Below are 26,261 nucleotides of genomic sequence, written 5' to 3'. Positions count from 1 at the left end.
GGAAGGAGGTAGAAGCGGGCCATCCGAGGTTGGGAGACTGAGGTTGGAAGGTGTGGAGGGAAGATCTGTAGAGGAGATGAGGTCAGTGACTATCCTGGGGTCATGGTCCAGGGGGAGATGGGAAGAAGTGTCTATAAGCTGGTGCTCAGCCTCTGCGAGGTAGAGGTCAGTGCACCAGAGTCCGGGTAGTCCGGGCCCAGAGACCAGGATTCCCAAGAGGACTGGAGTCACGATTGCTACCAGCCTTGAGCCTGGAATCTGGAATCGTTTCCTGGCCCAAAGCCCAGGATCACTACCTGACATGAAATCTGGTATTGCTACTAAGCCCAGAATTCAGGATTGCTGCTGGGCCCAGAGTCCAGGCTCCTTACCAGGCCTGAAGTCTAGAATCACTACCAGTCCTGAAGTCAGGCGCTTTTACTGGCTATTAGTGGGCGGTGCCCAGTGAAGATGGCAAACTTGGCTCCGCCCAGTATTACCACCAATACAGACCAGAGCAGCTGCAGGCCTAGGAATCATTCCTGTTTCACCATCAGCAGAGAATAGGGCTGAGTCACCTCTCACCAGGACAAGTTGAAATATTTCATTGTCCCACCAAGACAGACTGGAACATGGATATAAAGAACTGTCACTTCATCCTCGAGGGGATAGCAGGAGTTGGGACATTTCCCAGCTTGGCACGCCCACCTTGGAAAATGTGCCCGCAAAGATGGGAATTTCGTCTGGTGGGGAGCAGTTGTGGGCTGGAGTCAGGCTTGCCGCTCCTGGAAACCGTTTGGAGCCAGTCATAGGAGCTGCCGAGTACCCAAGTGGCTTGCTTCAGAGGCTGGGACTTTGTTTCATTTAATATTAGGCCCTGTAGCCCTCAGCCCTCAGCCCTCAAATGCACACGTGCATGCGCATTTGCCATCCATGCTAACTTCAGCCCCCTAGCCATCCCTCTGTGACCCTCTCAATCTCCATGCCAACCTATGCCCTCTACCCATCTCCCATAGCTAATTATATCCCTATGCCTACTTAGTGCCAACCCATGACTCCTCACCCACCACCCTTTCCCCTTACACCCACCATGCTAACTCACCCAGTATCCCCCATGGACAGACATCAGGAGCCATGCTGAGATAAAAAAAAATAAAGTTCTAAGAATCTGTTACGGACTTCACTATTTTAAAAAAAAACTTTTAAAAGTTTAAACTTTTAAAGTTTAAAGGGCTGGCCATTTAAATAACTTGACACCTTGACAGTTCTACACACCTTATCCAGCCTTCACAGGCATTTACATCTCCACCATTAAGTTATGGAACACATACTACAGAGTGAGGTCGTTCCTGGAGTGAAAATCAATCTGCTTGTCCAGTGCACTGAATTTAAATGGTGCATTTGGGGTTGGGGTTTCCCTCATCTGTACTGGTGAAAATGGGAACGGTTGGAAATGGAGGTGGGACTTCAAATCCAGGTCCTGCCTGCCAATTTTAAAGGTCTCCGGAGTATTCCCGACTCTGTGAAAGTCCAGCCCATAGTAACAGGAGCAGTCTGTTCAGTCCTTTCAGGCTTACCAGATGCATTAAGCTGAAAATTAAGGTCCTGCTTGCCAGTGCTATTCAAAAATGTTTCCTTATATGAAAACAGTTGTAAAACGAAAATACATTACTAGAAAGTGCTCTAAGTAGGGGATTACTGTATCTGCTTATTCAGTGAACAATGTCATTGGAGATCTACTGTTTATATATTTGCTCCACTCTTCTGCAAGTTTTTCCTTTTATTTGTTGTTAAACATGTTTCTGTTCCACAGTCACCAAGTTCCCTTCTCTCATTTCACTTCATTTATACATGTGTTTAGTCTTTAATTATGCACTCTCCCTTTCCTGCTAATCAGTATCTGAACATAACAATGGGCAACTAAAAGGCATAAGCATGCATTATAGTTCTCCCTATAGCATTAAAGGATGCTAGAATAACTTAATAGACATACTTTCCCTTTAACTGCACTTGAGCATATAATCTAGGTAGAAACAATGTGGGGAATCTGACAGTCAGGGGCCAGGGTTTTCCAGTCCCACCCTTGGTGGGACCCATCGCGTGCAACAACGGAAAATTTGGAAAGGCAGCCAGAAGTCCATTGAGTTTCGGCAAGACTGGAAAGTCCTGCCCAGGGACACGGTCTTTCAGATCAAATATTAACTGAGATCCTATCTACCTTAGACCTTACAGCATAATTCAGAAAAGAAAACACAATTTTCCTGGTGTTTTGGCTTACATGCCACACTCAACTACCATCAACAAAGACACTTTACATGGCCAGTAATTTATTTTGCTGTTGTTGGAATCATGTTTGCTGCAAATAGGCTGCCTCACATGCTTCCAATTACTGGTTATTGCACACTTAAAGGTAATCCCCTGGTTACAACATGCTTTGCAGCATCCTGAGGATGTGATCAGTAACTATACAAAAAAACAAGTATGTTTTCCTTTCTTCCTTCCATTTTCACTTATACACAAAATATGAATTACAAAAAAGAAATCTCCCACATAATTTCTGTTCGGTATTAAAATGGAAATATTTATTTACCGAGCTCATAATGTCTTTTGCAAAACAATGATTTTTTAAAATAAACATTTTCTTCCAATTGTTAGATAGAAAATAGATTTAATCTTCTGCTTCAAATTAAGCAGCTTTGTTTATAATTGTTTGAGAAGGGATGCTAATGACAATTTTAAAAGTTTTAATGTTTAAGATATTGGAAAGTTGAAGTAATTTAATTGGACAATAATCCCACAGGTAAATTCACAGTTACTGGACCAAGTCATCCTGTTATAGCCATCGTGGGTCAAGATGCTCTACTGGAATGTCGGCTTAAGCCAGAAATATCCGTCACCAATATGGTGGTGCGATGGCTTAAATCAGATCTTGGTTCAGCAGTGCACATGTACAGAAATGGGAAAGATGACACTGCTGCTCAGGATCATGACTACAGAGGAAGGACTGAACTGTTTAAAGATGAGCTGACCAAAGGAAATGTTTCTCTGAGAATAAAGAACACAAGGGTGCGTGATGAAGGGAAATACATATGCTCAGTTGATGATGAAACAGATTTTGAAGAAACTATGATTGAGCTGAAAGCTGGAGGTTAGCAAACACATCTATTTAAAAAACTAATCACACTGGGGAAAACAACACGGTACTTTAAACTAATTTCTGGTCAAAATTCAAGTGCTTTGTTTACAAACAAAATCTTTTTCATTTCCTCTTATAATATTTGTGCACTGGTACGTTTCATTAATAGATTCTTTAAGCACAGATTTGGTGCAACAAGAATATTCAAAGGGACAGAAACTAAGTGACGGGTTCAAATTAATTTTATAATTCTTTAATTAAAGAGGAATACTAATGACAGTCAGATTTTATTGATTTCATGAAGTTAAAGTAATTCCATCAGAAAACAACTCATGAGCTTCATTACCAGTTTTTCATCCTTAGTATGTGAAAAATAAAGATTTAGAAAGTAAGTCAGACAGCATTGAAAGTAACTCACTTTTGAATATGTTTAATTGCCCAGATATCTAGTCTTTATATTCTGCCCATTATTGTTTACCTGTTTTAATATAAAGACAACATTGCCACACTGTTTGTGGTTTGCTTTACAAGCAAACTAATGAAATAGGGAGTAGATTCCTCCTTTTGTGCTTGTTTTAAGGTTCTTTGTAAGACAAGATTAATGAAAAAAAGGAATAACTTTATCAAAACAACCTTGCACATTGCTGGTTGGAAAGGTGCCTCAGCAGGTAACTGAGTGGTGGTTACACAGTACTTGTATCAATTCAATCCTGGTGATGTTGGTGACATTTACATTTGACTTGAGAACGATCAACGCCTGGCTAAATATCCGAGGCATTGGGCAACACCACTGTATATTTCAGAGCCGCTGATGGAAGTGCTCAACCTTTCCTGCAAGAAACTCACATGGCCACATGAGATTAAATCAACTGGATCCTGCGATGAGTACATTAGAATCGCCTGATCACATATTTCTTATGGTGGCTAACTGCTTTGTTCCATTTTTTAGAGATACTGGTCTTTAAAAAGATAGCGCAAAGTCTCTGGTTTCATCTTGACTTTCTTCACAGTGAAGTGCAACTTCACCCATTGTGCAAATATACATGGCATGCAGGTTCAGAGGGAGTGTACTTCTTTACCTGGTGTTCACTCATTTCAATACCATTGATGCTAGAAAATGTGTGATCCTTGATGTGGGTTTCAGATGCACAAATCCTGATCTTTATTGGCATGTATAATTGTTGGAAAGGTTGAGAGACCTGGTTAAGTTTTTCACATTGGTATACATTTAATGGTATCACTATCTTAACTCCTGCTCTTTCATGTAAGTGAGGGCTGGAGCCAGTTGGGGGGTTTAGTTAAGAATCAACTGCTTATACATTTCTTGAGTGTTTTGTTCCTGCATTCTGCCTTCTGGGATGAACCCAGTTACAGAACAGAACTATTCTGATTATATCACTCCATAACAGTAGAATAATATTTTCCATAAGTTTGTTAACAACAAATGTTATTTTTAAATATGTTGATTGCTTATTTTAGGTTTGGGACATGAGCACTGGATCCAGATAGATGGATACTATAAAAATGGAATTCAGCTTGTGTGTGAATCTAATGGATGGTTCCCTAAGCCACAGATACTGTGGACTGGAGGAGATGGACAGAACTTAACAGGACAGTCTGAAATAAGTTACCATCAAGATTTGAAAGGTCTTGTTAATGTCCAGAGCTCTCTTGCTGTAACAAGAGATTCATCAAACAGATTCCAGTGTCTCATACAGAACAACCTGTTGAAAAAAGAACAAGAAGCAGCAATCCAGATATCAGGTCTGTAAATTATAAGACACAGTCGATTAAAGGGAATAGTGATTGACTCAATAATACCATATATCAAATTAGGACTAAGATATTCTCCTGTAAAGTGAATTTGGGAATGGCTTTTGGTATCAGTTAAACTTGATGGTGAATTTACTTCAGCAGTATATTTGTGTAAACAGGGTGACCTTGAAATTCCTGGATATTAGTTCATGGTCAAAAACATGACTTCCTGACATAGACTATTCTAATTCTCAGGACTGGAATCGTTTCCATAAAGAGGATGGGCAGTTGTGCCATTTGCAGTAGTTCCTGAATGTCCAACCCACCAGGGCCAGGACTATCTAAGTGGGTTGGACTGTTACGGCCAAAGATAGAAATTACTTTTCCCCAGTAGAAGTAATGTTTACTTGCTTGTGCGTTCTTCCCGAGCAACTCATTCTGCTGGAGATTATAATATTAACCTACTGCTACATCTTGGTACTTAAAACTGGTTTTGATTCTTTGTTCTAGCAATAGAATAAATATTGATCATGTTTCCTTATTCTTCCCAAGGTGGGTGTTTAAATGCACTTAGTCTTTTTTTCACTCTTACATTAATTTTTCTTCGTTGTACATATTTTATTTGTAAAATTCTCCTGTGTTGTGTTCACTTGTGTTTGTATTTGTTTCTGTCAGTATTTATCTGAAATTTTTCTTTGTTTCTTTGTTGCTCTGCTAAGATGCTGTGTTCTTCATTGCACTGTAGGGCTAAGTATAGTGGGAGAACTTTTCTACCCCTGATGCTGAGAATGTGTAGTGTGGAAAATCAGGGGCATAGACCAAAAGCTTGAAAGGCACTGTGAGCAGCAACCTGATGCTGGGGTTTGGGAGGCTAGTATCACTGGAGTGTACTAGCCACATTGAAGGTTCCCTGTCCTACAGCTACCAGTGGTTTGATCCTCCCACATGACGCACTTTTCTTCATCTCTAAGATGAAAATTTCATTGATGTTTCATCAATAAGCACACTCGCCAGATCGCTGCCAAGAGAAGTGACTTCCTAATTATCTTAAACCTCTTCCTCTGGTTTCAGTAATTTCTTTGGGTTGCTTTTGTCGCACGTTTTTTAGAAGATTTGTTTTATTTTTGGCCCGTTACCTTTTTTCTCTACAATTTGGAGCAGTCCCAAGTAATAGACTGGGCATTCCCAGTGGAATTCCTCTTGTCTTCTAGTCGCTGAATAACAATGAAAAATTGCAGAGGAATGATCCACTTGTATCCACAGTCCTGCTCTTAACCAAGATGGTGGATCCACAGGCCCTTGCAGAGGAAACGTACCTTTCCTACCTACTCCAGAATAAGAAGTGTTGCTCCAGATTCAGATTGTACCCTTGAGGGTCTCACCTCATACAATCAGGAAGCAATCTCAAAATGCTGACTGTTGAAGGAGCACGTGTGTATGCGTGATCACAAATGTGCATATTCTTCGAAACTAAACTGTCCTTCATGTAGCTATGCTGTTTAACAGAAGGAAATTGAAGTGCTATGACCATGAAATATATTAATCTAGCAAGTTTTTCAATCATACTTTGTATCTTGACGATGGACCCTACTTGAGGGATGGATGTACAATGATTAAACGTTTTAATATACGCTGCCACCTTGCGTGTCTGCTATAAAGTGCTTCAGGTGGTGTAAACAATATTGAGCCTGGTTACCATCCACTGTAAGGATTGGTGCTCTAGGGAGAATGCTGTAAAGTATGAAACATGTCCGCCTTATGCCCACTTCATGTAGATGCACGTTCATTTACCATATCTCAAATAGGGGAGTTGGGTGTGCTATCTCTGCAACATTTGCTCATCAAATCTGATTTGCTTCCAAACTGGATTTCCTTTTACTTGAGGGTACACATGTTTCTGTCAGAAAAGAATTGGGTCACTTTTTCTGCAACCACAATCTGGAACCCAAATGGTCTGATTTAAGGAGGACCATAGGTTATAGGGTAAGGATCTAAACAGAACAGGAGGATAAGGTCTGGAAAAGTAAGATCATTCTCCTGAAGTCACGGTTCATGTTGGAGCCAGTACCATAGGGAAGAACAATATGGAGAAAATACAAAGGGAGATTGAAGAACTGTCTGATTTTTAAGAAAACACTCAAAATCCTAGTGGGAGGTGGAGATGAAAAATAACATAGTTGGAATCTCATCTGGTGTAGAAATTAGCCTGTGCTACATTAATCCCCAGACCTCAGTAATTTGGTACCGTTCCTCCCTGGAATGACCAGCAAGTGGCCGCTAGCCTGTGGAAAATTGGCCAACCAATTCCTACCAGCATGCAGGTAGTTTTGGAGAAAGGGTGTCTAGGGCAAGGGAGGCATAAACTTTCCTTGCGGGGTCTGGAAGAGCACTCCAACCCCTCTTGGCCCTAGAAAGATGAGTGAATAGCTTACCTTTCAGAGCCTCTTCACACCCCTGTCCTCGATATTCTGACTTGGTTCAGTTTGACTTGCTGAGTTAAAATTGCAGTCTGGGCCCAATAATGCAATCCAACCCTCATCACATATTTAAAGAAGCCAACTTTGGGAGGGTGGATGAGCTGTGCGTTGAGAAAGCTGTGCCGAAATAGTGATCAGCGGAATAGCCACTTGCCTTGTGGAAACCTTAGCATAACTCAGGGGGCCATAAACTTTTAACTTTGCTAATACCAGGCATCCTACAAGAACAATTACTGTGGAATATGTTGAAGGCAGTATTATCTAATTCACTGATATTTACTTTGCAGGTGATTTCTTCCCGACTGTCTCAGGCTGGCTGGTGTTTTTATCTGTGATCCTCTGTCTTCTAATAGTAACTTTTACTGCTGGGATACTTTGGAGTGTGAAAAGACACAGATACATCAAAGGTATGGTCTCAGTCTCAGTGACACTGGTGAATACAGGTTCAGGATTTAACATGTAGAAACAGAACCAGGTTTCTTTATGTTAAATTAAGAAAAATAGTTAGTGATCCTTTGTATCTTTTGATAATTCAATCATTATAGTTTTTGGTCTCAGATGAAGGCAAAAGGGCTGCTGTTCTACTAAAAGCCAGTGGAATGTCAAAGTGACCATGCTGTTTTAATGTTTTTCTTCATGGGTATAACTTTGCTTTTAATTTTGCGCAATATCTTTAACAATATTTTGTTTAATTTCTTTCATTTCCCATCTAGTTCTCCCTAAAAAATAAACCAATTACACAGTACAGTACCACATGTATAATCTGTAGCACAATCTATTATTTAAACACCTAAAGATGTTAGAAGTGGATGCACAGTATTCTGGAGAAAGTGCTGCTGATGGTTTTTCTCAAATGGAAATTAATACTGTTTATTCACGTTAGAACGTAAAAGCCTGACTGATTAAATAAACCATTTTTTGATATAACTGCAACTTATATTTATTGTTTTTTTCAGATCTTGAACTTGACAAATCTATCAAACAATTTGGTAAGGATTTAATGTTGAATTATCTATAATACAGCAAAACATGTTGGGCCTGGGCATTTAGATGTACAGGTGGGACAGCCAATGCACTGAGTAATGAATATTAAACTGGGTCTTTAAATATTATTCAAACATTTTTTGGTAAGCCTTTTATCTGCAGTATACCTTTCAATTACTATTACCTTAAAGCTGTGAGCACTATTTACTAGTTTTCTGCAAAATAATTTTTGATGATTAGCTATCAGCTAAAGATGCCCAACATTCTCTGCCAACATTTAATGATGGTGCCCAAGTTGGTAGACTTTTCCGATAGGCTAGTCAAGCAAGAGGATTACATTTGCCAGTGAACAACCTAGACCCCTCTACCTCTGTATCTGGATCAGTCTTGTCCCACTGGTAAGATGTGGGGCTCAATGAATTGGGACAGAACCGTGTACTGTCAAAGTGAGTCTGAGAGCTCTGAATGGAGGCTCTGGACTTCATGAAGTTTTGTGACTTCAGGTCAAACGAGGATGAAATTTTCCTGCTGATCACTACCTACTGCTTCCTCAATTTATGAATCAGTGCCCAGCCATTTTGGAACAGTGCTCAAAACAAGCACAGAGAGAAGCACTGAGTGAGTTGCTAATTGTAGCACTGACTAAACTGGATGAATTCTGAAGGGCACAGCTGCCAGACTAGGCCGGTATCAGCTGTTGATGGAACCAATACAAAGAAATAACCAACTCAACACAGTCTTCTCCAACCAACATGCTGTGACACATTCATTCATGATAACATTAGTAAGCATAACTATGTCACAATCCTTATGAAGGCAAAGTGTCATCTACACATGCCCCACCCTAGTGTAGCAGCACCATCAGGCTAAGGAAGGTCCAGCAGATCAAACTATGAGATGCTATGGGTTGTCAGTAGCAGCTTAACTGTTGTCCACCACAATCCATAACCTTATCTTGTGATACATACCTCACTCCTCCATCACCATTAAAATAGGTGATGAAAATTCAATAGGGATTGTAGAAGATATATCAGTTGCAAGAGTAGGCATAACATGTACTAAGGCACCAGCAACACAGGCTGCACACATGCTGAACAGCAAAACTGCAGGTTATAAACAGAACTAAACTTCCCTGTAATTAACAGATCAGAGTGATGCTTTGCTTCCCTACAACATCCAGCCAAAAATGGTGGGACTGTGCATTCATGCAGCAAATGAGGAAGAGGTTCCATGATAAATTCCTTCCTAAACCATGGTGGAGCCAGCAACTGACTGATGTGCATACAATTCAACCTTGTATCAGTAAATAATTCAAGAAATGCCCAGTGGACAATCCTACTCTGCATTTCCCCAAGGTCTTCAGCCATTTCTTTTACATCATGTAACTTTTCAGAAATTACTCAGTGACTGCCCTTGACATTAAGGCTTCATTTGACAGTGTGGCATCAAGTAGCTCAAGCAAAATTGAAATCAATAGGAATCGAGGGGAAAACTCTCCACTGGAGAGTTGGAGTCACACCCAGCACAAAGGAAAATGGTTCTAGTTGTTGAGGGGGGGGGGGGGGGGGTCAATCATTTCAGTCCCAGGACTTTACTCTGAGGAACGCCTGCAACAATGTTGTAGGTCAAACCATCTTCAGCTTCTTCATCAATGACCTTCCCCGCTTCTGACCTTATGATAGAGGGATGTTCACTGATGATTGCACAATATTCAGTACCATTCACAGCTCCTCAGATAATGAAGCAGTCTGTGTCCCGGTCTTAGTACATTTGGACAACATTCAGGCTTAAGCTGACAAGTGGTGAGTAACGTTTTTGCCACACGTGCCAGGCAATGACCATTGCCAACAAGAGAGAATCTAACCATTGCCTTTTGAGATTCAGTGGTACTACCATTGCTGAATCCCCCACTATCAACATCCTGGGGGTTACCATTGACCAGAAACTGAACTGGACTAACCATTTAAATACTGTGGCTCCAAGAGCAGATTGGAGGCTCAGAATTCTGCAGACATTAAGTCTCCTCCTGACTCCCCAAAGTCTGTCCACCATATACAAGGCACAAGTCAGGAGTTATGGAATGTTCTCCACTTGCCTTCACGAGTGCAGCTCAACAAACTCGAAGCTTGACACTGCCCAAGACAATGCAGCCTGCTTGATTGGCACTCCTTCCATCCCTGTGAACAGCCTGAGACAGTTGGGAAGAAATGATCTGACTACAAGATACACTACAGCAACTCATTTCGGCTTCTTCAACAGTATCTTCCAAACCCATGACCTCTACCAATTAGAAGGATAATGGCAGCAAAATGGGAACACCCCTCCAAGTCACTCAGCACCCTGAGTTGGAACTATATCACTGTTTCTACACTGTCTATGGATCAAGAGCCTGGAGCTCCCTCCCTAACAGCACTGTGGGTTTACCTACACCACATGGACTACAGTGGTTCAAGAAGGCAGCTCACCACCAGCTTCTCAAGGGCAACTAGGGATGAGCTATAAATGCTCGTCTAGCCTGTGTTAACCACATCCCATGACCCATAAAGAAGAATATATTTTTAAAAAGTAACCATTTCTTCAGAGGTCCTGTTACTCCTCTTGTCTTTACTCTGATCTCTGGGTGGGATTCACTTTTGCTCATCGGGAGGCAGCTATGTGTGATCTTGGCATAGCAACTTCTAATCCCCCATCACAAGTGGATCCCTGCTGCTTTTCTCCTGGAAGCTCTGAAGAAATTTGTTTTTTTAATTAACTGTTTGAGTGACTGAGATAATTATCTAAACGATTGCTGAAAGCTGTAATTTCTAATTTTGGTTAAGGATTTTTACCATTACAACAAAGAATCAATGAAGTGAAAGTACCTATTGGTATCAAAATAGCAATATCAAATAGTTAGAATAAAATATGTAGAATGAACAGAAACTACTCAACTGTCAAGAGTTCTTGCTTTTAAATATATGAAAACTATCGAAAGCAAAACTCCAGAAGAGTGTAGCTAGTTTTCTTTATTCGTTCTTGGGATGTAGGGTGGCTAGGCCAGCATTTATTGCCCATCCTTAGTTGCCCTTGAGGAGGTAGGGGTGATCTGCCTTCTTGAACTGCTGCAGTCAGTGTGGTGTAGGTACACCCACAGTGCTGCTGGGAAGGGAGCTCCAGGATTTTGAGCCACTGACAGTGAAGGAATGGTGATATAATTCCAAGTCAGGATGGTGAGTGGCTTGGAGGAGAACTTCCAGCAGGTGGTATCCCCATGTATCTGCTGCCCTTGTTCTTCTGGGTGGTAATGGTCATGGGTTTGGAAGGTGTTGTCTAAGGAGTCTTGATGAATTCCTGCAGTGCATCTTGTAGGTGGTACACACTGCTGCTACTGTGCATCAGTGCTGGAGGGAGTAAATGTTTTCCGTGGATGGAGTGCCAATCAGTGGGGCTCCTTTTCCCTGGATGGTGTTAAGCTTCTTGTTGGTGCTGCACTCATCCAAGCAAGAGGGGAGTATTCTATCACACTCCTGCCTTGTGTCTTGTAGATTGTGGACAGGCTTTGGGGAGTCAGAAGGTGAGTTACTCGCCGCAGGATTCCTAGCCCCTGACGTGCTCTTGTAGCCACAGTATTTACATGGCTAGTCCGGTTCAGTTTCTGGTAAATGGTAATCCTCAGGATGTTAGTGGGGGACTCAGTGATGGTAATGTTAAGAGACAATGGATCATTCCCCTATTTAATTCAGCATTCAGAAATCTCTGCTCATTCGATGCTGATATTCCAAAAACGTAAACAAACCGAGGCACATTATTTACTCTCCTCGCATATCTTCACCTATATAAATACTTGAAGTAAAATATTGACCTTTTAAGTTTAATGAATAGATTGTAATTAAAATAGAGTGACAAGAACTGTAACAGGTTGACCACTACCTGCTTGAAGGACACTAAGATAAAAACAAAAAAACTGCGGATGCTAGAAATCCAAAACAAAAACAGAATTACCTGGAAAAACTCAGCAGGTCTGGCAGCATCGGCGGAGAAGAAAAGAGTTGACGTTTCGAGCCCTCTCCGCCCCCCACACACACACCTTAAACCAGCTTATATTTCAACTCTTTCTTGGACTCGAACTCAAGTTCTGTCGAAGGGTCATGAGGACTCGAAACGTCAACTCTTTTCTTCTCCGCCGATGCTGCCAGACCTGCTGAGTTTTTCCAGGTAATTCTGTTTTTGTGAAGGACACTAAGGTTGGGTGGATTAAATTGTGCAGATGAAGGTTTTTCCTACACTTTTTTTTCTATTAACATGCAATCACTGGTCAATCTCAAAATACAATGCAATAGTGTGACAACTCCATGGGTAGAATTTTATCTTCCCCCACCAGCAGGTTTGTAGGCAGGGGGTGACTGTAAAAATTTCTCAAGATGGTCTTCTCACTGGGTTCCTGCCCGCCCCAACTCTCCACAATTTTACGCTTGGCTGAGTGAGGCCTAGGCAGGCCTGCCTGCCCACCCATACATCATATGAAGATCTCAATTGGTCAATTAAGATCTGTTTCCATCCCAGCCTCAATTTTCAGGTTGGTGGGAGGAGTTCAGCAGCAGGCTGGAAGCCCAAAAAGCAGACCTCAGGCAGGAACTGGCCTATTACCAACACCCCTGCCCCCTTCAGCCTACTTCCCCTGGGCCTCACCTCCTTTCCTTGAGACCCCACACATACCTGTTCCAGGACTTACAGGATTGCTTGCAGTCCCAGTCCTGTGCACTGCAGCTTCTGGCGCTGTAGGGATTAGAGAGCTGCCAACCAATCAGATTGGCTGACAGCTGCCTGAGGCAGGGCTTCTTCCCGAGTGAAGGGCAGAATCCCTGTCTGCAGCCAGCTAACACTTGGAGCGTGAAATGGCTGCATGGCAGGCAGAATCAGCGGGTATGTGTTCTCCGTTGACTCTTCAGATGGTGGGAAGGGAAACCTCACCATTCTAAAAATCCTGGCCAACTTCTCACACCAACTATTCTTGCAAATTTCCAATGGGAATATCAAATTAGTGGGAATAAATTTTCCTTGATAGCTCTTTATGTAAAGTCTTTGCCCTAAGCTTTATGGGCCTTTGAGGACAGGTTAAGTGGTGGGAAGGTAAGCAAAATAGCATGGGAAGGTTTTGGGCGGTGTGCCTGATGTCTTCCCGCTGCCATGCCATGTTTCTGGCAGCAGGAAAAGTAGCAGATGGCTCATGGCTTTGGCCCCTGCAGCACTGGTGCTATGTGCCCTCACACCAGGCTCTGCTTGACTGGCCCTTAAACCCCACTTACCTGATTGTGAGGGTGAACATCCATTGAAGCAGCCTCTTCCTCCAGGTGCAGCCCAGCTGTCACCACTACTTTCGCTGGTGCTGCTGAAGTTCTGATCAGGCTGGCAGCTCTTGGGTGTGGATTCTGTGCTTAGTAGGACTGCTGCCTGTAAAGTGCAGCCCCAGGTCCTGATGCTAGCTGATGTGGGGCTGCCTCTCCTGATTTCAGCCTTGGCAGTGGGTTCCTGCCACTTCTGAAAAATCCCAGCTATTGTCCAATATGGTAGTGAGCCAGTCGGAGCTTAAGGCCTTGGTTAGATCGTCAATCTGTGCTGAATCAGCTGACTTGTACAAGGGATAGGGGAAAAAAATCAACCGGGGTTCACACTGAATGTTATTCAGTGAAACGTGATGCCCTTGGTGATTGAATCACATGATACCTATGTCTCAGCTCATACATGAAGAATGACCACTTGAGTAAAACACGACAGGGACTACCCAGTAATATCCAGCATCTTTAGGACACGGGAAGAAAATCAGGGACAAATTTAGAGGAGAAAATTGTCTCCCTAATAGGTTTTATAATTGCTTGAAAGTATATAAGAACAATAATTTATTGTAACTGTTTGATTAAGAGGGTGATACAAAGAAAAACCTTGTATTCATATGATGACTTCAGGATGTCCCAAAGCATTTTTCCTAAGGCGCAATCACTGTTGTAATGTAGGAAATGTAGCAGTCAGTTTGTGTACAGCAACGTCCCACAAACGGCAGTGAGACAACTGAGCAGCTAAATGTCATTGCAATGTTGGTTGAGGAATAAATCACGATCAGGAAACTGGGAAAACTCCCCTGCTCCTCTTCAAAATGCCATGGGATCATTTGCAACCAACTGACAGGCTTCGGTTTAATATCTCACCTGAAAGAGGGCATCTCTGAAAGTGCAGCACTCCCTCAATACTGCACTAAGAGTATCAACTTGGACTATGTGCTCAAGTCTTTGGAGTAGGACCCACAGCCTCTGATTTGGAGGTTAGAGATACAACTGAACCAAGGCTTGCGCCTCCATGCTAAAATTTCAATGTTCAAACCATTTCAAATATGGAGAGTGTCAATATTTTAATGTTTGTGACAATCAGATTAACAAAGTGTATTTCATATTTTTTATTTTTTAGACCAGTGGAAATCTCTTGTTGAAGCAGGTAGGACAATCTCTTTTACGTAAATAGTTGCCGTATATTAATGCAGTGAGTAAGTTATTGTTATTTGTATTAATTGTATTCGCAAATATATCTGCTGCAATAATAACACATATAATCTGATGAGAAATAGAGGGACGAATTTTCTGCCAGGTTGGGGTTTGGATCAGTGGCGGCCGAGCCCACAGTTTGGGGCTGCCAGCTATCATGGTACTTCGCTGCCATGATCCTTATCCTGAGATTGGGTCAGGACCAGATCCGCTACCAACTGGTGAGTGGAGGCTAACCAATCATTGACAAACTGATGGGAGGCCCACATTGACCTGGAGCATGCCCATGTGGAACGGGGCAATGGGGGCTGCCTTGATCCTTCATGTGAAGGACACCCCGCCCCCCCACCCCCCGGCCTGCTCCCAACTTCACCCACCATGAAACAGGTGTGACTACTGGCTGTCTTACGGAGGGGTTGCCCCTCCAGGATCCCACCCAGGCAGCTGTGGCCATTTTAAAAATCAAAAACTGAGTTGACGTCTCCCTTGCTGTCCCCAGCTTTGGTGGGGCTGCCAGTCTGTGCGTGCTGAGGGGCCTCCCATCGGCCCTCCAGCTTCAAGACCTCACTCATGATGGCAAGCCTGATCACTGGCCTTTAATTGGCAATCCCCATTTCAAAATAGTGGTGGGCGTGTCCATAATGCACTGTGCGGCTCGGGAACTGGAACCCACCCCCATGTTGGGTTCCTTCGCCACGATGAAAATACAGCCCAGAGTCAGAATTTGATGTAGCAGGACATTGTTAGAATTACCCAGCACCTCAGATGTTTTACCCTGAAGGTGTGTTTTACCCTGAAGGTGCCAACTGATAACAGCAAAACGAGGGAAACACCATCTGGGACCTGAGAGAACAATAGAGCAAACGGTCAATCTCCTTAACCAATGAGAATTAAAGATTGAGAAATAAACTCAAAAGACTGAGGGTGGTAAATTCAAGGGGGTAAATTCAACGTCAAGTCATATACAGAAAAGAGAGGAGAAGAAAGATTGGATGAATAAGAGAGGGAGAAGAAGAGTCGGAAAGGGAAAAAAAGCACTTTAAAAATCTAACACTTTCAAAATCTCTCTGAAATTAAACCTGAAGGAATGAGATTGTTTTGGTCAATTTTAACTGTCAGAAAAGTTGATTTTAGTCTTTAACAATTGTCACAATGTTGAAAGGGACTGATAATGACAAAACATAACTTTCTGTAGCAAATGTAATGGGCAAATACAGCAGAAAAGTTTGAGGGAGATTTAATAGTTATTCAAATTTACGAGGGGTTTTGTTAGAGTTAATAAGGAGAAACTGTATCTACTGGCAGGAGGGATGGGGACCAAAGGACAAAGACTAGATAATTAGAAAGGAACCAGATGTGGAGCCTTTTACACTGAGCTATGATCGAGAATGCAGGGTGGTGGAAGCAGACTCTATAGTAACTTTCAAGAGAGTTGGATATATACTTCAAATAGAAAAATTTGAAAGTCTGTGGGGCTCCTTCTGTGCTCTAACATTCTATGAAATATTTCCTTCTCACAGTTTATATTTTGAAAACCATTAAAGGTTTTACAGTGAGGGCAGTTTTATATACTTAATGTAATTAATTTGGTATTTTTCTGCAACCTGTGTGTAAGTGACAGAGGTTGTGTGTGGTGTATGTGTAATACAAGATGCGTCCTGCTGAGGCTGCCCAAATCAATTCTCACCAGCAGGAAATTGGTAAAACAGGCATTGAAATTCATGGTGTATTGTTCAATCACAGAAATTTTAAAAAACTGACCCACTTACCCTGGAACCAAGTCCTCACAGACTGATATGCAGTGGTATATAGTTTTGGGAGCAACTGCCAGGATCTCTGGCTGATGATGTCAACCCACCTGTCCCATCTCCTTTCATGTCCCCACACAGGGGGTAGAGCACAAAAAGCATTTGCCCCAATTACCATGAAATTTGGAAGTGACCTTAAAGGGGTAGAGATCCAGTATGACGAGATTATGTTCCAAATTCCTCCCTTCCCCTCCCTGACAGTGGCAGTGTTGCATTACCAGGGTTTCAGTTACTTTGAATCATAGAAAGTTTACAAAACAGAAAGAAGCCATTTGGCCCATCATGTCTGCACCAGCCGAAAAAGGAGCCACCCAGCCTGAGGGGCTTGTCTTCCAATTTATGGTCATCAGTTAAAAAATGCACCTTAATTTTTTTCTGTGGAATTGTTTACATGCTGATTTCTTCAGTTTTATTGCTTCATTTTTTTCTGTTTTCAGATTGGAAGAAGATTTCTGAGTGTGAAGGTAAGACCCTCAAGTTGTGATAATGAACATTTAGGTAAATTTGATTGCAACTGATCTTCCCCCTTGATTATAATCACTATAGCACCTGAAATTGTGTTTGTAGAGACTCCCCTCTCCTCACACTTCAACTTCTTTTGGATACATCAGGGTGATTTGCTGGGTTATGCTGCTGGCTGAGAGTCTCAAACACCATTGTTAGGAAATAGCAGGTACACTACCTACAATTTTTCATCTTGCAATTGGAATGGATGCCAAATTGAGGGCTGTGTTTGCAATTATCCAATGTGCATGGCTTGGGGCCTACCCAGGCAGCCATGTGAAGTGGGAAAACCAGTTCTCAAATGTGCAGAATTAATGGTTTTCTTTGGGTAAAAAACAAGGTCATCCACACAGTGGCCTCTGCTTCTTTCATCCTTTCCACTCCCTGGACTCCTGCCCTCTTCCTGATTCAGTTCCCATCCACACTGCATTCCACAGTTTCTCCTATCTCCCAGCTAGTCCACATTACACGAAATTCACCTATCAGCTCCCTCAATCCACTTTATGTTTTGCTCCTTAGCAGACATTTCCTCTTCTGAGCCCCATGCTAACTGACAATGTATATTTCTTCTCCAAGGCTCAAAATAATTATTTTTCTTTTCGAGGGCTCTTTGAGAAATAAAACCGCCTAGCTCAATTTTCCAAAGGGATATTTTTTGATTTTTGGGGGCTCTTGGTTCATTTTCATGAACTCCTCCATTGGGCTCCTGGAATCATCTGCGTTGCTGGTTGAAGCTTTGTTTTGAAATAAAACCATTAAAATTGCATCTAAGCTGTTGTAATCATCCTCCTTGCTTTCTCTACCACGGCAAGAATAGACATCAGGAGTAAACAGGTGCCCTGCTTCCTAATGCTGCTCTGGCATAAATAACAGAAGATGCAGAATGATGCAACCCTGTCACTTTAAATGTCATTGAATTATGTGTGTGTGTGGTGTGTGCGTTGTTTGTCACCATCATAAAAATAGGCCAGCATCTGGTAGAAAGGGTCCTTGACTCACTTCCATCTTGGCCTGTTCAGTTCCACCAAATAAAAATGGAGGGTGGTTGGAAAATCCTGGCCATTTTAACTCCAAAAGTTATTTTTCCAATATTTAGTGAATATGCTTCTGTGGCATCAATCAGAACACACCCTGGGTCATGTTGACGGCGCATAATTGATAAAATCACTTTCCTCTTTACTCACATTGATTACAGAGCTGGTAGTTTAAAGTAATTACCCACAGTTTCTGTCTACTTTGCTCTTTGTCCTTTGCCCTTCTTAGATTATGATTTTAAGAGATACAAGTGGTAGTTTCAAATTAAATTGTTACTGAACTGTCTATTGTACTTTTTTTGATTCTTGGTGGGATGTCAGTGTCTGGCTAGGCCAGCATTTAGTGCCTATCCCTAATTGCCCTTAAGAAGGTGGTGGTGAGCTGCCTCCTTGAACTGTGCCATTCATGTGGTGTAGGTACACCCACAGTGCTGTTAGGGAGGGAGTTCCAGGATTTAACCCAGCGACAGTGAAGTAACAGTGATATATTTCCAAATCAGGATAGTGGTTGGCTTGGAATGGAACTTCCAGGTGGTAGTATTCCCATGTGTCTGCTGCCGTTATCCTTCTAGCTGGTAGTGGTCATTGGTTTGTAGTAGGAGGCTTGGTGAGTTCCTGCAGTGCATCTTATAGATGGTTCACACTGCTGCCATTGTGCTTCAGTGGTGGAGGGAGTGAATGTTTGTGGGTGTGGTGCCAGTCAAGTGGACTGCTTTGTCCTAGATGGTGTCAAGCTTCTGGAGTATTGTAGGAGCTGCACTCATCCGGGCAAGGTGAGAGTATGGCGTCACACTCGTGACTTGTGCCTTGTAGATGATGGACTGGCCTTGGATAGTCAGGAGATGAGTTACATGCCACAGGATTCCTAGACCCTGACCTGCTCTTGTAACCACAGTATTTAAATGGCTAGTCCAGTTCAGTTTCTGGTCAGTGGTAATCCCAGGATGTTGATAGTGGGGGATTCTGCAATGGTATTGCCATTGATTGTCAAGGGTGATGGTTAGATCTTGTTGGAGTTGGTCATTGCCTGGCACTTGTGTGGTGCGAATGCTACTTGCCACTTGTCAGCCCAAGCCTGGATATTGTCCAGGTCTTGCTGCATTTGGACATGGACTGCTTCAGTATCTGAGGAGTCGCTAATGGTGATGAACATCATGCAATCATCAGTGAACATCCCCACATCTGACCTTTTGATGGAGAGAAGGTAATCGATGCAGCTGAAGATGGTTAGGTTGAGGACACTACCCTGAGGAACTCCTACAGTGATGTCCTAGAACTTAGATGATTGACCTCCAACAACCATAGCCATCTTTCTTTGTGCCAGGTATGACTCCAATCAGTGGAGAGTTTTCCCCCCGATTCCCATTGACTCCGTATTTCTACTTATACAGGAAAACATTTAAAGGACAGGTTGTCATTACGTATTCTGAAAATGCAATTCAGCAACTACAAGCTTCAGAATGCGAAATGATACAGAACACTCCTTTTTCTGGAAAGGAAAAGCACCAGAAAATTACGCCTCAGATTCCATTCATTGATCTAAAGGTGCAGAGTTCTATCCTTTATAGGTGAGCAGGAGCAATTTAAGAAAGGTGTTAAGTGGGAGGGGTTGAGAGGGCTGGTGATCAGGAGAAGTTGGGAGAGCTGGCGAGCAGGAGGGAAGGAAGGGGCTTTGAAGTTGTAACGGTGAGAAAAGTGACAAAGTGAGCATGCGCAGTTAGAGCTTGGTTTCTGGCTTGCGCTGGATTTGCACAAAAGTGAAAATGGGGGCAGCATTAGGTTTCCTAATCGCTTCCTGTACAGGGGCAACGTTTCTCTCAATGCCTTCACTAACTTTGCCCATGTTTGATTTGGCATGGGATATTTTGGAGCTGTCAATGATGATTTGCCTGCCACACCAGTGTATTTTGAACCCTGCTTATCTCCATGCAAATTACCATGACAAGCAATTACATGACCATTGCTTCACAAAATATCCATTGTCTCCAACTATTAACCAATCCCCAAATATTCCTTTTTCAAAGACTAAATTGCATTATGCCTCCTAAATATCATTCCATCTCTCCTATTGGTGACCCTCCAATCCACATTAACTCTACCTGCATACCCTTCAACTTTTTAAATCATTGCTTGTGGACATCCCTACTAGTTGAGCATTTATTCTCCATCCCTAATTATCCTTGAAGGTGGTGATGAGCTGCCACCTTGAACACCTGCAGTGTGTGGTGTAACTATATTCACAGTGCTGTTAGGAAGGGGGTTCCAGGACTTTGACCTAATGGACAATGAATGAATGGTGATATATTTCCAAGTCAGGATGGTCTGTGACTTGGAGGAAACTTGTAGTTGGTGATGTTCCCACACGCCTGCTGATCTTCTAGGCAGTAGAAGTCACAGGTTTGGAAAGAGCTGTGGAAGGACCTGTAGTGAATTGCTGCGGTGTATCTTATAAATGGTACACGCTGTTGCCACAGTGCGCCATCAGTAGAAGGACTAAAAGTTTAAGGTGGTGGATGGGGTCCCAAATAAGTGGGTTATTTTTTTTTTCCTGGATGGTCTCCAGCTTCTTGAATAGTGCTGGAGCTGTACTCATCCAGGCAGGTGGAGAGTATTCCACCACACTCCTGACTTGTGCCTTGGTGATGGGGAGTCAGGAAGTAGTTACCATTTACAGAATTCCCAGCCTCTGATCTGCTGTTATAGCCAAAGTGTTTATATGACTAGTCCATTTAAGCCTCTGGTGATGCCCAGGGTGTTGATTGTGGGAGATTTAGCAATCGTATTGCAGTTGAATATCAAGGGGAGGTGTTCCTTTTTTTTCTTGTTGGAGATTGTAATTTCCTGGCATCTATGTGGCACAAGTGTTACTTGCCACTTATCAGTCCAAGCCTGTGGGCACTGCTTCATTATATGAGGAGTTGCGAATGGAAGTGAACTATTTGCAATCATCAGTGAACATCACCCTCTTCTTACATTTATGATGGAGGGCTGGTCATTGATAAAGTAGATGAAGATGGTTGGTCTGAGATCACTGCCCTGAAGAATTTCTGCAGCAATGACTGACCTCCAACAGCCTCTGTCACCTTCCTCTGCCCAAGGCATGACTCTAGTTAGTGGACAGTTTACTCCTGATATCCAATGACTCAAATTTTATGAAGACTGTTTGATGCCACACCTTGTCAAATGCTGCCTTGTTGGCAAGGTCAGTCATTTTCACCTCCCCTCTGGAATTCAACTCTGGTTGATGTTTGCACCAAAGCTGTAATGAGGTCTGGAGTTGAGTGGCCTTGTCAGAACCCAAAGTGAGTATCAGTGGGCAGGTTATTAGTGACTTAGTGCCACTTAATAGCACTGTCAATGATATTTTCCATCACTTTGCTGATGCTTAAGAGTAGACTAAAGGAGTGGTGATTGGATTTTGAATTAGGGTTGGTCCTCTATCTTGATAGTGATGAGGGATAAATTGGACCATGTGGATAGAGAGTGACAGTATGTAATTCTGTATTTATGGACAATTGTGTTGCATATATGTTTGGATTTGGATTACTCAGTCAATATTTTTAAGTATTAAAGCAAAAATTGCTGAAAATACTCCACAGATCTGGCTTCATGTTCCAGGTCAATGACCTTTTCATCAGAAATTTATTCTATTAATTTTACCATCTTGGTTGCATTCACCATTTACACTTCTACATCTCTGCTGCCATTGCTAAAACCCTGATTGGCATTTTCATCAACTTGAGCCTTGCTTTCTCCTCTCTTCACAATTTAAAACGCAGTGGCTGCTCCTTTATCCACCATTTCCCTTCCCTCTGGAACTCTTTCCTCAAATCTGTCCACGCTGACACTTTTCTTCATAATTTAAAATCCCTCCTAAATGGCTTCCTGTTGAAATCCTGTTGTTCTGTATTCACTGCTTTTTTCTAAAGTCTTTTCAAGCATCTTTGTACCAGCCAGGAGTGCGATAAAGATGTAAGTAGTTGTTCTCCAGTTGTGATTATTGTTACAATACCTCTTGCTTCATTTAGTCTTTCAAACATTATTGTTAATTGGTTTAAGCGAGCCTTAAGCGCTCACTAATTCTGCCCTTTTCCTCCCAGCCTCTGTAACCCTGGATACAGAAACAGCAAATCCAAGGCTTGAGGTATCTAAAGATCTGAAGAACGTAAGGTTGACACGGACAGAGATGAATGTCGATGACCATGGAGAGAGGTTTACAGTCTGGGAATCTGTGTTGGGATCAGAGGGATTCACATCGGGCACACACTACTGGGAAGTGGAGGTGGCGGGGAATCAGCACTGGACTCTGGGAGTAGCCAAAGAGACTGTGGACAGGAAGGGAGATATCCACCTGTTAACAGGGAATGGATTCTGGACCATTGTGAGGGCTCAGGATAAATTTCAGGCAAACTCTGACAATAAATCTGATATCTGTGTCCATAAGATTCCCAGGAAGATTGGCGTTTATCTCAATTATGAGTCCGGAATAGTTTCATTTTATAGTGCAAACACAAAATCTTACCTCTACACTTTCACTGGGTGCAAATTCACAGAGAAACTTTATCCTTTCTTCAGTTCGACACATCTTAACAAATGGCTGAGAATCTGCCCAGTTCAACATTAGATCAATTGAAAGGTCTCTGGCCTCAAGGTTTCAACAAAATACTTTCCAATTTGACAGTCAGTCAAAGGAACATGTCAATATGTAAATATTAATCTTGCATTCTAAGATAAGATTTAAAATGCTGCCGGGAGATGATGACAATCATTGTGGGAATTTGCAGGAATTGACGCTGTTATACAGTACTGGCTGATTTGTGTGAACTTGAAATAATGTAAATTTGGTTTCTAGCAGTGCAGTCCACTGTCTGTGTTTTCATGTAAAATCAAAGTTGGTAACAGATTAAAGGTATTGTTTTTTTAGATTCATTGAGGGGCAGAGGTTTCACTCACTGGGCAGCAGGGGTGTGTGAGTAGTAAGTCTGCTGCTACAGCAAAACAAATAGATGCGGCCAATGTTAATGGGAACAGAAATCTGTTTTTAAACATTTTTTTAAAAGTTTTTTTAAAGAACTGGCTTACCTAGTATTAACATAAGTAGCAGTGACAAGATTTGGAAAAGCGAGAGATCTGCCACATAGCATAAGCAGGAAATTGTCCAGTTTCAGTGGGGATTTGATGGGAGGTCTCCCTTTGATTTTCTTGCACACTCTACCTCAGGACTGCTCTTTTTCAGGTGGGAATTTGGGAGAAAATCCTCTGTTCAGTTTTTATAACTGCTACGGGGTTAAATTACAAGGTACTTAAAGGTCATTCAGGAATTGCTAATGCACATGAAGCAATATCTAAATAACTCTGGAAGTAAATATGGACAAGGAAGTATGTTTGCAAAGGTGGTGGGAAGGGAGACTTTGTTCTTCATTTTCTCCCTGAACGTGACTCATGCTGGCATTTGGACCCAAGGGCAGCAGCAGCCCTCCAGTATCTCCCTCAGATGGTCATCGTTCATACGAGACTAAATAGTGGAGGTTAATTGTAGGCTCCTACTATTGAGCTCAAACAACTCAGCACAGACCCACACTGCCAACAGCGAGATCAGCTCACTCAGCAGAGGTGTTACATGACAGTGGTTAGAACAAAGCTCCTTCCTTGTTGTCCGATTAATATTCTGATAATCACTGAGGGAAAAACTCCTACAACTGCACCAGATGTTTTTTTTAATTTCTAACAAATATCCCATTAATCTCTGAAAGATATTTACAATTTAGTGCCAAATTAAATATTTTCATCTATTTATATTTTCCTTTATATTTCCTGTATTGGATACTTTTAATGGCCTGAAATAGAGAACTATTTTACAACGTGCTGCTTGCCTTCTGTGGAATTGTAACTTGAATGTACAAGTAACAGATTAAATTGATTTTTTTATTAACACGCAGAAAGCTGTGGTTTAATATTGGGTAAGAGAATTGTATTTTAAAACCTCACCTTAATTTTCAAATTATGCGCTGTATTTTTGAATGCATTGAACATTGATACCCATGAAGGAAAGGCAAGTATCTCTTTTTAAAAGTGCCTTGTTAGAAAGGGGTAAAATAAAAGTAAGGAAATCCAAATGATAGAAAGAGAACGACAGCACCCGTGGCAGAGACGATTCTGCTGTCGACGCCGTGATATTTGCAATTCCAGGGCCTGAGATGACCGCGCATGTGCCTTGCTGCACAATGCCCCCAATGAAGATGGCGGCCGTGCATGTGCGTTGCTGCATAATGCCCCCTATGAAGATGGCGGCCGCGCATGTGCCTTGCTGCACAATGCCCCCAATGAAGATGGTGGCCGTGCATGTGCGTGAATGCACATTGCCCCCATAAAGATGGCGGCCGCGCTTGTGACCTGCTGCACATTGCCCCCTATAAAGATGGCGGCCGCGCTTGTAACTTACTGCACATTGCCTTCTATGAAGATAGTGGCGGGTTTGGCAGCAAACGAAGCCTATAAACTGTTGCATCTCTAAGTAATAAAAACAAAAAAACTGCGGATGCTGGAAATCCAAAACAAAAACAGAATTACCTGGAAAAACTCAGCAGGTCTGGCAGCATCGGCGGAGAAGAAAAGAGTTGACGTTTCGAGTCCTCATGACCCTTCGACAGAACTTGAGTTCGAGTCCAGGAAAGAGCTGAAATATAAGCTGGTTTAAGGTGTGTGTGTGGGGGGCGGAGAGATAGAGAGACAGAGAGGTGGAGGGGTGGTGTGGTTGTAGGGACAAACAAGCAGTGATAGAAACAGATCATCAAAAGATGTCAACGACAATAGTACAATAGAACACATAGGTATTAAAGTTGGTGATATTATCTAAACGAATGTGCTAATTAAGAATGGATGGTAGGGCACTCAAGGTATAGCTCTAGTGGGGTTTTTTTTATAATGGAAATAGGTGGGAAAAGGATGCATCTCTAAGTACTCTGTTGTGGTGAAGGCTAATCCATTTAACCCGTGAGCCTTCTTTCTCTCCCTACTGATGCTACAAAACCAGCTGAGAGTTCCCAGTATTATCTTATCTTTCAGAATTCCCGCATCCAGAGAACTTTGAACTTGTATTAATACTGTAATTATCAAATAAAACTTGTCTCTTTAAACTCAACACTTCCTTGGGGGCGATCAACTAACATGCATCCAGTTCAGGCTGCTAAGAAAGAAGGGAGACATTTAAATGTGGGGGGCAATGCTAAGAGGAGTTGTCAGGCCCGAGTGTCTGCAGAGTTAATAAGGATTGGATTTTCAGCTACTTAAAATGATTTGTCGATCTATCCTTCAGGCCCCTTTCAACACCCAGTTTCACCGCCATCTGATCCCCGGGATATCTTCCCCCATTAGCTGCCATTCTCGTTCACTTGAGCTGCTTTCCCACCCTGGCCATTGGCCTCATTTCCCCAAGAGACTACCAGCTTCGCTCATTCTGAGACCAGGGGATGTCCAACACTTTTTTTATTCTTGCATTGGATGTGGGCTTCACTGTCAAGGCCAGCATTTGTTGCCCATCTCTATTTACCCTTGAATTGATTGGCTTCCTAGACCATTTCAGAGAGCAGTTTAGAGTCAACTACTTGTGGGTCTCCAGTCACACATAGGTCAGACCAAGTAAGGATGGCGGATTTCCTTCCCTAAAGTAGATTAGTGAACCAGATGCGTTTTTACAACAATCGATGATAGTTTCATGGGATTACTGAGATTATCTTTCAATTCCAGATTTATAAACTGAATTCAAATTCCACCATGGTGGGATTTCCCTCCCGCCCTCCCTCCCTCCTCCCCTTCCCCTTCTAAACTCCAATAGATTCGAGCCCAGCCTGTCCAATCTTTCATTGTAAGATAACTTCCCCATCCCAGATATCAGTCAAGTGAACCTTCTCTGAATTGCTTCTATTGATCTGTTCATTATTTCCAGCATTTTCTAGTTTTATTTCAGATTTGATTTGATCATTTGATGTTTTCCCCTCTTTATCCCATCCTGTTCTATGAGGTCGTCTTTGTCTATCACTGCTGAAGAAGTGTTTACACATCAAATACAGATG

At 42.3% G+C, this 26,261-nt stretch overlaps 1 protein-coding gene across 3 annotated transcripts in view; it reads left to right on the top strand.

The window, feature by feature from the left end:
- LOC121291592 (butyrophilin subfamily 1 member A1-like) overlaps positions 1-24,121 on the top strand; it is a 29,806-nt gene extending 5,685 nt beyond the window's left edge. For 2 of the 3 annotated variants that reach the window (XM_041213017.1, XM_041213019.1), the window contains 7 exons: positions 2,780-3,127; positions 4,595-4,879; positions 7,635-7,754; positions 8,304-8,336; positions 14,770-14,796; positions 17,089-17,115; positions 22,290-24,121. In XM_041213017.1, coding sequence (XP_041068951.1) covers positions 2,780-3,127; positions 4,595-4,879; positions 7,635-7,754; positions 8,304-8,336; positions 14,770-14,796; positions 17,089-17,115; positions 22,290-22,813 — 1,364 coding nt within the window. In that variant the 3' untranslated portion in view covers positions 22,814-24,121. Of the gene's footprint in view, positions 1-2,779; positions 3,128-4,594; positions 4,880-7,634; positions 7,755-8,303; positions 8,337-14,769; positions 14,797-17,088; positions 17,116-17,218; positions 17,325-22,289 lie in introns of all 3 variants that reach the window. The other variant, XM_041213020.1, reaches the window with a different exon arrangement.
- The last annotated feature ends 2,140 nt before the right edge of the window (positions 24,122-26,261 follow it).

Source organism: Carcharodon carcharias, chromosome 19, assembly GCF_017639515.1.
Source record: "Carcharodon carcharias isolate sCarCar2 chromosome 19, sCarCar2.pri, whole genome shotgun sequence".
Lineage (NCBI taxonomy): Eukaryota > Metazoa > Chordata > Chondrichthyes > Lamniformes > Lamnidae > Carcharodon > Carcharodon carcharias.
The sequence above is the reverse complement of the archived record's forward strand: the minus strand, read 5'-3'. Positions and strand labels throughout refer to the sequence as shown.